General features: G+C 44.1%; 1 protein-coding gene across 1 annotated transcript in view; it reads right to left on the bottom strand.

Moving 5' to 3' along the window:
• Positions 1 to 12837, bottom strand: part of LOC135918083 (DNA mismatch repair protein Msh6-like) — a 564077-nt gene that overhangs the window by 77828 nt on the left and 473412 nt on the right. The window contains exon 27 of the mRNA XM_065451744.2: positions 2909 to 2996. Within this exon, the coding sequence (XP_065307816.2) occupies positions 2909 to 2996 (88 nt within the window). The remainder of the gene's footprint in view (positions 1 to 2908; positions 2997 to 12837) is intronic.

The raw sequence follows: 12837 nt of genomic DNA, 5'->3' as shown, positions 1-12837 counted from the left end.
AATGTGTCACATTATTCCTCTTGCCATTTTGTTGCCTAAATGCCAATGCCACAAATACACAATGTACCAAAAAGAAAGTGACAGATCCTTAAGAGTCCCAGGAAAAAAAAATTAGAAAAAAAATGCTCTCCTGAGAAAACTGAAAGAGCACAAAAGAGCAGTTGATGCAGCAGACCTGCTTTGAAAATGCATTGCTACAGAACTACTCTAAAAAAAGGCACCTTCCTATCTCACCTAGTGACCCAATTTTACTTCACTTATAATACCTTAAACCCTGGCCTAGATTTCCTGATGTAGGAGATAGAGATCAACTCAGGTCCAGACGCCAATGTTTTATCATAAATCAAAGCTGCTTACGAAACCCATAAGTTAACAGTGCTTTATCCCCAATCCCCTATCATACTGTTCGGCAATTTCAAATTTCCAGCCATCAATTGGTCCAATATAGCTGAAACAACGTCAAAAAACAATGTCGAAGGTGATTTCCTTAATACATGTCTTACGTTTCGCTTAACACAAATCGTCAGTAACCCCACGCAGCACAATGATGAGTCGTGTAACTTATTAGACCTTATCCTCACTTCTCACTCCGATAATGTTTCACCACTGACACATTTACCTGACCTAAGCGATCATTCAGCGCTACATACTTTATTCCAATGTGACATTCCTGCCTTCACTAAAACTAGAAAAACTATTACACTTTATGACAAAGGCAACTATACTGATATGAATATTAAACTAGCGGAATTAGCCAGCTCGTTCTTTACCGGTTTCTTAGAACGTTCTGTTGAAATGAACTGGCTTCATTTCAAAAATAAAATGCATGAGCTGATAAAAACTTACATGTCTACTATCACTGTAACTGAAAAGCACTCATCACCATGGTTCAATACGACACTAAAGCGTCTCAACAATCCTATCCTATCCCTTGCTAGTCAAGCAAAACGCTCCTTTTAATCGACTACCCTACCAAACATCCTGCGAAATAACTCAAAAAAATTCTGCAACATTATAAATCCAAAGCGTTCGCAACCACTTGCACGGTGCGACGAGAAAAATAAGCCTATTCCTGATCATGAAATCACCGAAGCACTTAATCATGCATTCTCTTCCGTATTTACGAATGAACCTAAAGGTGAACTTCCTGAATTCCCACTTTTCAGTAACCATGCAATGCTCGCAATGACCTTCAGTTCTGATGGAATCAAGAAATGCATTGATTGATATGAAGCTGTCGTCTTCACCTGGAATCGACGGTATTAATTCCCAAGTCTTAAACAATACTAAATATGTTACAAGTGAGATGTTATGTCATATTTTTCAGCAATCTTTATCATCAGGAGTGGTGCCGGACGACTGGAAAGTGGGTAAGGTTATACCAGTCCCAAAGAAAGGTCCTTCATCGTCATGTAGTAGCTACTGCCCAATTTCTCTAACCAGCATCTGTTCGAAATTAATAGCACATGTGCTTTACTTCCACATTGCTACATTCCTAACGTCTGTCAGTTTCTTCCACCCTAACCAATATGGCTTCCATAAAGGTTTATCTTGTGACAGTCAATTAGCACTCTTTATAAATGACATAAGCTCTAACCTTTATCAAAACATCCCAGTTGATGCCCTTTTTGTAGATTTCGAAAAGGCGTTTGACAACTTTCCTCATCGACTTCTAAAACTTTCTCGCTTGCACCTTAATCCCCTTGTCTAGGGCTGGATACGAAATTTCTTGACTAACAGACAACAGTTTGTGTATGCTAACAACCACTCCTCCTTTAAAAGCCCTGTTCTCTCCAGTGTACCCCAAGGCATAGTTCTGGGGCCCCTCCTTTTCCTTATATATATTAATAATTTACCGGCTAACCTCTCTTCTAACATTCGCCTTTTTGCTGACGATTGTGTCAATTATCGCCCAATCCTAGCTGATACCGACAACCACACATTGCAAGATGACCTAGACAGTTACCATTTGGTGCAGCATGTGGCTAATGTCACTGAACACTACAAAGACTTTACTAGTACCTTTTCATCGATGGAAGCTTCACCATACTCCTAAGTACATTCTCTGCAACTGGGAAATATCATCTGTGGAGTTATGCAAGTACCTTGGCCTTACACTCTCAAATAACCTTCCTTGGTCCCCTCATATTACGAACATCACTAACGAAGCCAATTGCACGCTTGGTTACTTCCGCCGCAACTTGCGCTTCGTACCACCATCCTTAAAGATACTAACTTATCTAATTTTTGTAAGACCTAAGCTAGAATACGCATGCTCTGTATGGGACCCGCAACACACCACCCTTTCTAACACTCTAGAAGCAGTTCAGAATCATGCAGCTCATTATATTTATTCTGATTATTCTTACCACACTCTCAGCTAAAATTAAAAGCAGGAATTTCCAATCTATATATAAGGCGTCATGTTTTCAGACTGTGTCTTTATCACAAATCTTATCATTCTGATCCTAGTACTCCAGCCATCATTCCAGCACACCGTCAATCTTGCCAATTACGTCACGAAAAATCTGTGTATCCTCCGCCTGCCCGCACCACTGCACACCTACATTCTTTCTTTGTGAAGACTGCCTGAGACTCGAATGACCTTTCCGCCGACGCCGTGCACCACTCCAATCCACATCTTTTCGAGGCTGCCATTGAGTCTACATTCCACTGAAGTGTTCACCCATCCCTCATGTAATACCCCACACCGGGGCCTTTGAGGTAATAATAAATAAATAAATAAATAAATAAATAAATAAATAAATAAATAAATAATAATGAAAATGGTTGTGCCACTTCAAAACAAGCCCAAAAAAGAGCTGAAATGTACACAACAGTTTCTTATGGAATTTCAGCTGTAAATAGGCTAGACCAAGTCTCATCTACTGGAAACAAGGATTCTCACCAGAAGTGATTCTGTCACTTGCTCCCAACCGAGTGAAGATGCGGTCGACAGGGGTGAGTTCACAGGCATCTGCTGGCACACGAGCTCCCTGCAATCGGAAGCCACTAGTGCAACAACAGTCTGCTCTAAGAGAGCACTTAACATTACAAAATATGAAGAAGCCCCTGACGGGCTCTTAGGAGAAGACTAACGAAGGGTATAGTAATCACTGCGTGTACTTTTGAGTACACGATTCCTGCATTTTCAACATATTAGGAACCCATGCAGGTTGCATACATGTGGGATAGCCACAAGTATAACGCCATGTCTACCTAAAAGACAGACAACCATATTACAGAAAGAAAAAAGGGTTATGGCACATAGAACTGGCTAAAAAAGCAAGTGCGAACTGCATTGTCAAATAACAGTGCAAGTGACCAAAGATTGCTTTAACCCTTTGAGGGTTTTTGCCGTACATGTACAGCTGCGGTTTTCTGTCCCGCAAGGTCTTTGCCGTACGGGTACGGTTCCGACCCTCCGTTTGAAATTTCGCGCCATAATGACGATGCGTGCTCACCGGGAGGTGCTGCCACCTCTTAGCACTTACAAGATGCGTTTGAAATTGGTGCTACCTTCTTGGGGAGATAAACAGAACTGATTGCTAGCTTCAGCACGTCGCTCATACTGCGGCAATGCCCCTTTGGCGGCTTCGGTTTCTCCGCGTGATCGCAACGGAGGCGCACGAAACGTCAATTTTTTTCTTTGTCGGCACTCTCTTGCAGGGTGGTGGAAGTTGATTTCTATCTTGATTGGCGCTGCTCTTAGCTTGTTTATCAGTGCCGTTCGCAAGGTATTCTCGCTCTCAGTGGCAACGCGCTTTCGCGGTTTCGGTTCCGCCGCGTGATCGCAACGGAGGCGTGCAAAATTTCTCTTTGCTGGCACGCACTCGCAGGGGCGGCGAAAGTTGATTTCTATCTTGATTGGCACTGCTCTTAGCTTGCTTGTCACCACCGCTCACGCGGTATTCTCGCTCTCTGCGGCAATGCGCTTACGCGAGAGGGGGAGGGTGCCTCAGACTTCTGCCCAAGGCAGTTGCACGCAGAGATGTCGTGTGCGCCAACACAACTCCTCGCTCCAAGAGGACAGACACGCATTTTAGGTGTGCAGATTGCGATAAGGCGCTATGCGTAGACTCGTGTATGAAGGAGTACCACGCTCAGAAATACTATTGAACATCTTGCAGTTCTGAATGATGCCGACACCAAAATACTCTTCCTAATTATTTTTTACTATTTATTCCCGACTTTATACATTTTGTACATTCAAGATCCGCAATAAAGTAATTTGACCACCTGGGAAAGTTTTTTTCAAAATAATTCGACCCTCAAAGGGTTAATCATTGAGATGTAATGCAGCTAACACTTCCACGTGCAGCATTTGTGATGATGACTCCTGCTTCTCGTGCTGCAAATGTAAGCTGACATCAGAGAACATGACAGTGCCATAACGCTTCAGAAAATACACATGGTTGAAAAATGTAGGCAAAAAGAAAGAATGTTCTGTCATCGAACACATTTATGGCTACTACTTCTTTGGCCGAGTATCTCACAGCCCAGGCACTGCAAACAGCAATGCGTGGGCACAAGGCAGGGAAACCATTTGCCCTGATACTCGTAGTGAATATCTTTATAATGAATACCTTTCCTGCACCATCTTTTTACATTGTGAAGCAAAATGGGCTCATTGGTCGACGCTCATCCTGTGCAACAAGAAAGAATAAACACAGTGGAAGCACCAGACAAGTGCTTTCCCATAATTGAAAAATTTTACTGAAAAGAAAAACAAAAGAAAAAGATATATAGAATTATATATGAACATAGAAGAATGATCATGGAAGAAAAAAATTAATGGTAATGACGCAGTTGGTAATGTTGGCTCTAGTCCAGCACATTTCAATCTAAACAAACCACTGTGTCTCAGCTCTGATTCCTCTCCATATGGGATCGGCATAGTTTTGGCACATTGAAGGGTTGATGGTCGAGAACCACCTATTCGCTTTTCATTCAAGTGTTGTGTCATGCCGAGCAAAACTACAGCTAAACTGACAAGGAGGTGTTAGACTTCTTACTAGCCATTGCTACCAGCGCCTGTGGGGCATCCATTTCACTGCCTGTATGGATTAGGTACCCCTGCTGGGATAGCCAAGTGCTGACAAGTACGTTTCAGAACAAATCAAAACGTACTTGTCAGCATAAGGTACTTCTGATATGGCCACCATATCAGGAGTAATATCAGGAGTACCTTAGCAGCTTGTTTGAAGCTGTTCAGAATGGAGCAGCCACATTCACCTTGTATGACCATCTTTCTAGCATTACCGAAATAAAAAGACATTTCCCTTCAGTCATTGGAAACTCGCCATGCGATTGTTCTTCTATTCAATTTCACAGGTACATTTATATCAATAAATCTCACCGGCTGCCGATTCGCGCACCTGTGCGCAAGTCACAACACCTTATTCGCAACACAAGCAGGGCGTCTATCAAGTTCCCATTTCCAAATTCCCTGAGTGATGCAGAACTATATTTTATGTCAAGACGGGCTGGAACCATATCGCCCAATGCTGTCACTCTCTAGTAAGCATATGAAATAAAAAAAACGACTTAATCCAACATGAATACTAAGTATAATAATAATAAGCTGCAGCGGTAGCGTAGAGGTAGAACACCCGCCTCGCGTGCGAGAGGTCCGTGGTTCGAATCCCGGTGCCGGCAATTTTCCACCGAATTAAAAAAAAAAAAAAATCCACGTGTTGATAAAATTGCACAAACAGGCCTGGAGTGTGGCCTGTTGATCCCGGTGACCAGAACCGGTAATGCACTCCCTCACCAGAGCAGGATTGGCCACCCTGGTGCAGTACGTGGCCACAACCTCCCATGTGAACACGACAATCAAACCCCGGCCCTCAGTCCCCAGCAGCTGCGAAGCAACTGACCATGGCGGCGGCCAGAACTGCGACGCAGCAGAGGGTGCTAAAAATCACTGGCTCTGGACAGGCCGCCATTGGAATATGAACCTGGCAACGTTTAACGCTAGAACGTTATCTAGTGAGGAGAGTCTAGAAGTGCTATTGGAGGAATTAGAGGGCAGTAAATGGGATATAATAGGGCTCAGTGAAGTTAGGAGGCCAAAAGAAGCATATACAGTGTTAAAAAGTGGGCACGTCCTGTGCTAATGAGGCTTAGCGGAAAGAAGAGAACTAGGAGTCGGATTCCTGATTAATAAGAATATAGCTGGTAACATACAGGAATTCTATAGCATTAACGGGAGGGTGGCAGGTCTTGTTGTGAAACTTAATAAGAGGTACAAAATGAAGCTTGTACAGGTCTACGCCCCTACATTCAGTCATGATGACCAGGAAGTCGAAAGCTTCTATGAAGGCGTGGAATCGGCGATGGGTAGAGTGAAAACTAAATACAGTATACCAATGGGCGACTTTAATGTCAAGGTAGGGAAGAAGCAGGCTGGAGACAAGGCAGTGGGGGAATATGGCATAGGCACTAGGAATAGCAGGGGAGAGTTATTAGTAGAGTTTGCGGAACAGAATAATATGAGGATAATGAATACTTTCTTCCGCAAGCGGGATAGCCGAAAGTGGACGTGGAAGAGCCCGAACGGCGAGACTAGAAATGAAATAGACCTCATACTCTGCGCTAACCCTGGCATCATACAAGATGTGGACGTGCTCGGCAAGGTGCGCTGCAGTGACCACAGGATGGTAAGAACTCGAATTAGCCTAGACCTGAGGAGGGAACGGAAGAAACTGGTACATAAGAAGCCGATTAATGAGTTAGCGCTAAGTGGGAAAATAGAGGAATTCCAGATCAAGCTACAGAACAGGTATTCGGCTTTAACTCAGGAAGGGGACCTTAGTGTTGAAGCAATGAACGACATTCTTGTGGGCATCATTAAGGAGTGTGCAATGGAAGTCGGTGGTAACTCCGTTAGGCAGGATACCAGCAAACTATCGCAGGAGACGAAAGATCTGATCAAGAAACGCCAATGTATGAAAGCTTCTAACCCTACAGCTAGAATAGAACTGGCAGAACTTTCGAAGTTAATCAACAAGCGTAAGACAGCTGACATAAGGAAGTATAATATGGATAGAATTGAACATGCTCTCAGGAACGGAGGAAGCCTAAAAACAGTGAAGAAGAAACTAGAAATTGGCAAGAATCAGATGTATGCGTTAAGAGACAAAGCCGGCAATATCATTACTAATATGGATGAGATAGTTCAAGTGGCTGAGGAGTTCTATAGAGATTTATACAGTACTAGTGGCACCCACAATGATAATGGAAGAGAAAATAGTCTAGAGGAATTCGAAATCCCAAAGGTAATGCCGGAAGAAGTAAAGAAAGCCTTGGGAGATATGCAAAGGGGGAAGGCAGCTGGGGAGGATCAGGTAACAGCAGATTTGTTGAAGGTTGGTGGACAGATTGTTCTAGAAAAACTGGCCACCCTGTATACGCAATGCCTCATGACCTCGAGCGTACCGGAATCTTGGAAGAACGCTAATATAATCCTAATCCATAAGAAAGGGGACGCCAAAGACTTGAAAAATTATAGACCGATCAGCTTACTGTCCGTTGCCGACAAACTATTTACTAAGGTAATCGCAAATAGAATCAGGAACACCTTAGACTTCTGTCAAGCAAAGGACCAGGCAGGATTCCGTAAAGGCTACTCAACAATAGATCATATTCACACTATCAATCAGGTGATAGAGAAATGTGCGGAATGTAACCAGCCCTTACATATAGCTTTCATTGATTACGAGAAAGCGTTTGATTCTGTTGAAACCTCAGCAGTCATGGAGGCATTACGGAATCAGGGTGTAGACGAGCCTTATGTAAAAATACTGAAAGATATCTATAGCGGCTCCACAGCGACTGCAGTCCTCCATGAAGCAAGCAACAAAATCCCAATAAAGAAAGGCGTCAGCCAGGGAGGTACGATCTCTCCAATGCTATTCACAGCGTGTTTACAGAACGTATTCAGAGACCTGGATTGGGAAGAATTGGGGATAAAAGTTAATGGAGAATACCTTAGTAACTTGCGATTCGCTGATGATATCGCCTTGCTTAGTAACTCAGGGGACCAATTGCAATGCATGCTCACTGACCTGGAGAGACAAAGCAGAAGAGTGGGTCTAAAAATTAATCTGCAGAAAACTAAAGTAATGTTTAACAGTCTCGGAAGAGAACAGCAATTTACAATAGGCAGTGAAGCACTGGAAGTCGTAAGGGAATACATCTACTTAGGGCAGGTAGTGACAGCGGATCCGGATCATGAGACGGAAATAATCAGAAGAATAAGAATGGGCTGGGGTGCGTTTGGCAGGCATTCTCAGATCATGAACAGCAGGTTGCCATTATCCCTCAAGAGGAAAGTATATAATAGCTGTGTCTTACCAGTACTCACCTACGAGGCAGAAACCTGGAGGCTTACGAAAAGGGTTCTACTTAAATTGAGGACGACGCAACGAGCTATGGAAAGAAGAATGATAGGTGTAACGTTAAGGGATAAGAAAAGAGCAGGTTGGGTGAGGGAACAAACGCGAGTTAATGACATCTTAGTTGAAATCAAGAAAAAGAAATGGGCATGGGCAGGACATGTAATGAGGAGGGAAGATAACCGCTGGTCATTAAGGGTTACGGACTGGATCCCAAGGGAAGGGAAGCGTAGCAGGGGGCGGCAGAAAGTTAGGTGGGCGGATGAGATTAAGAAGTTTGCAGGGAAGGGATGGCCACAATTAGTACGTGACCGGGGTTGTTGGAGAAGTATGGGAGAGGCCTTTGCCCTACAGTGGGCATAACTAGGATGATGATGATGATGGTGATGATGATGGTGATGATGGTAATAATAATAATGCCTTTATTTTCCATCCCAAGGATGTGGGAGGCAGCGAGAAAAAGGTGGATTTCCAGCTTGACGGGCTCTCGCCTCCCCGATACAAATGCATGATTTTTAGAAAAAAAGGCAAACAGTACAAGCAATGAGCACAGACAAAAAGGAACATCACAATACATAAACAAATGACAATTTTTACACAAATTTACAATTCCAAAAAACAAAGCGATGTGCATAATATTGTTACGGTGAAGTGAAGGAAGAAGTTGAATTGGACTAGAGGAAGACGAAGTCTGGCAGTTGCCTGAACGCCATATACACCATTTGTAAATATACGTTATTTTACACTCGTGGGGCTGCTTTCTTCCCGCAACATTTTCTGGAAGGTGCGGGGTACAACCACGGAACTTCGCAGCGGACGTCATCTACTTGCCGCCACAATGGCAAATCAACCAACACAAGTGCCAACGCCTCGACAGTCCGTGCCAACGGTTATCCTCACTCATCCGCAGGACCCGGGGACATTTTGTGGCATGGACAACAACTGGTGGGATCCAACAATGATGCTAGCAAACGTGATATTTTATCTGAGGGGAACTGCGAAAGCAATGGTACGACACACATGAAGCTGACCTAACGAGCTGGGATGCCTGCAAAGAAAAAATGCGAGACTTGTTTGGCAGACCTGTCGGTCATCAGCTGGAAGCAAAAAAAGAACTTGCGTGCCCCGCTCGGACGTCCACAGAATCCTATGTCGTGTACATACAGGATGTGCTGGCGCTCTGTCGCAAGGCTGATGACAACATTACCGAGGCAGACAAGATTGGTCATATATTGAAAGGTATTGCAGATGATGCCTTCAATCTCCAGATGTGTAAAGATTGTGCCACAGTGGATGCAATTATAAAGCAGTGCCGGCGCTTTGAACAAGCGAAGGGCCGCCACACCGCTCAAACTTTCGACCGATTGCCCAATAGCGCTGCGACATCTTGCGAAGACCCGCCATGGTTCGTTCAGCCAACAGGACCAGAAGAAATAACGCGCATCATTCGCTGTGACCTTGAGGCCATGGCCGCGGCTCCAGTTCGTTCAGACTGTCGGGAAAGCGTACCCACTATCTCCTTTATACAAGCGGTCGTTCAGGAGGAAATAGGAAGTTTGGGCATTCCATCTCTCTGCTCGGTCCACCATACAAACACCTACCAAATTTCTCCTACCGCTCATTCCCAGACGCAAAGCGTTCTGCCACTCCATCGCAACCCAGCTGACTGACGCACAGCGGATGATAAACCCATCTGTTTTAATTGAAAGAGCGTAGGTTAGGGCGTGTTGGTATTCCATAACTGAGGTTTTTTAGCGCATGAAAAGGGACGAAAGACAGTGGCAAGACGCCAACTCCAACTCCAACGGCAACTCCAACTAGTGCAAGGCCAGCTACTGTGGTTCTGAGAAGCCCAGTTGCCGGGCAAATCAGAAGGAACGCTACATTCATTGTGAGAACAATATCATGTATGAACTGCCCCTGTCGTGCGGCAAAAAATACATCGGCCAAATGGGAAGGTGCGTAAATGACAGGTTGCGTGAACACGCAAATAATGTGTGAACTGGAGGAGTGGGGCATCTGGCTTTTCACTGCAGAAAGCATGGGTGCAGACCCATTTATAAACAGTGCACGGTGAAAGGAAGAAGCCCAGCGCAAACAACACGTGAGATTATTGAAGCGGCGAAGATCGATAGTTTAGGGAGCGCTTGTGTTAGCGTGCCGTCAATAGATCTTTCAAGAAAAGAATTCGATTTTTTAAACGTGACACAGAGGGTGGCCTCATGGAGATTACATTTAATTCTTTCAATTCCAAAAAAATTTTTTTGGCTATGCATGGTCATTCTTTCATCTTTGATATCCTCTTAACTTTCCATTACACATGTCTCGTTGCTGTCTCATTTGACTAGAAATCAATACATATGCACATGTGTACCGCTTCGTGGAATAAAACAATTGTTGGAAGTTAGCGCTGTGTCCGCGTCTTGCCACTGTCTTTCGTCCCTTTTCGTGCACTAAAAAATGTCAGTTATGCAATACCAACACGTCCTAACCTACGCTCTTTCAAGTTACATTTCTAGTACATCGGGCTCTGTTTTGTGTTCTACGTTGCATCCATCCATACTCATCACCGTCATCTCAGCTGCCTTTTGCAGGGCATGCATGCTCTTGTACTCTCTACGGCTCGACCAGATGCCGCCAGACGTGCAACGCTTCTGCAGGGACTTTGAACCCTCCAGAGGACATGGACGAAGAATTTGCAAGATTCTAAGGTCAGAATGCCTCAGACAAGCTCAGCTTTACAGGGACTTGCTACACGCAAGAGTGTTCCTTCAGGCAAATCAACCTGCAACAAAAAGGAAGAAGTGGTGAGAGTACTCAACAAGAATTGACGACAGTGTGGAAGCCCTCTGGAGATCTCTGCTCACGTAGCTATGGGCAAAACAGAATCAACAGAAAAAGAATCAAGGGAACCAGAAAAATGCAGTCCACATCGAGGGAGACATACAATTGCCTGGGTATATGAGAGACACCCTGAAGCTGGGACCAAAATTTGCTGTTGAACCTAAACTCTCTGCTCCTGAACTCTTAACCTTTGTTAGAGACGTTTCAAAATGCGCTGATGAAAATGAAGTAGGAAGGTGTATCTAAGTAGGTGTGGATGTTGTGTCGCTAGCTAAGCCATCCAGGCCAGTTGTGCCCTTAAAACGTGTGAAACATTTCCTTCGCAAAAATAGCTTGGCACTGCCTCCTGCAGATAAAGAAGGTGGTTTTGTGGTCATCCCACATAACTCATTGAAACAGAAGGCAGATGAGGTTTTGGATTCTGTTTTCCATAGCAGGAAAGAAGTCTCACTTGCGAAAGTGAAATCAGAAGCTAAGAAATCTGGCAGCCTTGAAATGTTTTTTTCGATCAAAACCCATAAACCAGAATGGCCACTGCGTATTATAGTGTCGGAAGGTGGAACTTGGCAAAAGTACGTAGGGCTTTTCCTTCAACGCAAGTTGAAGTTGCTTGCAGTGAATGATCCTTTTCTGACCAAGAACTCAGAAGAAGTAATAGGTTATCTGAAGACGCACGTAGGTAGTAATTTGAAAGCTTTCTCTATAGATGTAAAAGATCTATATTATTCACTGCCACATGATGAGTTATTAGTATGTGTTCAAGAGGCTATTGATGCTTACGATGAACTGAAGTTTGTAAACACTATCTGCATATCTACACAAGGTTTTCTTGAACTATTGTCCATGTATCTGCGCTCGACGTTCTCCAAGTGGGATGGAAGTGTTTATCTTCAAAAACGAGGAATTTGCATTGGTTCCTGTATTGCGCCAATTTTAAGTGACCTTTATCTTGCTCGTGTAAGCAGGATACTGGATGCCAAATTAGAAAACTCAAATGTAAAAAAGGGGTATAGGTACGCTGACGACTACCTTGTTTTTCTCGATCCAAGCCCTAGCGGGGAGGTTTGACTTGATGTCACGCAAGTGCTAGATCTTTTGAACAAGTGTTTACAACCGCTCACTATTACGCATGAAACTCCACAGGATGGTACTTTGCGATTTCTCGATATAAGAATGTTTTTTGAGAGACACCAGGTGTGCTGGGCATATGAACCAAGGGCGAACAAACCGCTACTGCCATTTTCATCAGGCCACTCTAAGTTGGTTAAGAGGGGGATTGCAAAGTCAACCCTAATGAATGATCTTCGCCGCTCATGTCCTCACAAGTGTTTTTCCAGTTTTATGGCGCAAGTGGATCGCCTGAAACAGGCCAGTTTCCTGCAGCATATCATCACAGCTGTGGCCGAAGGTCTCCTTAAGACCGCAAGACGCGGGCTACAGGATGACCAGCCTACTTCATCGGAAAATGCGAGAGTGAAGCAGAAATGCGCAATCATACCGTACATCCACGATATCTCGCACAGACTGAAGAAGATTGGCAATAACGCAAATGTAAGCGTCATCTTTTCAGCGTCAGTCAAGCTGTCCAACTTGT

The sequence above is a fragment of the Dermacentor albipictus genome, chromosome 3 (genome assembly GCF_038994185.2).
Source record: "Dermacentor albipictus isolate Rhodes 1998 colony chromosome 3, USDA_Dalb.pri_finalv2, whole genome shotgun sequence".
NCBI lineage: Eukaryota > Metazoa > Arthropoda > Arachnida > Ixodida > Ixodidae > Dermacentor > Dermacentor albipictus.
The sequence above is the reverse complement of the archived record's forward strand: the minus strand, read 5'-3'. Positions and strand labels throughout refer to the sequence as shown.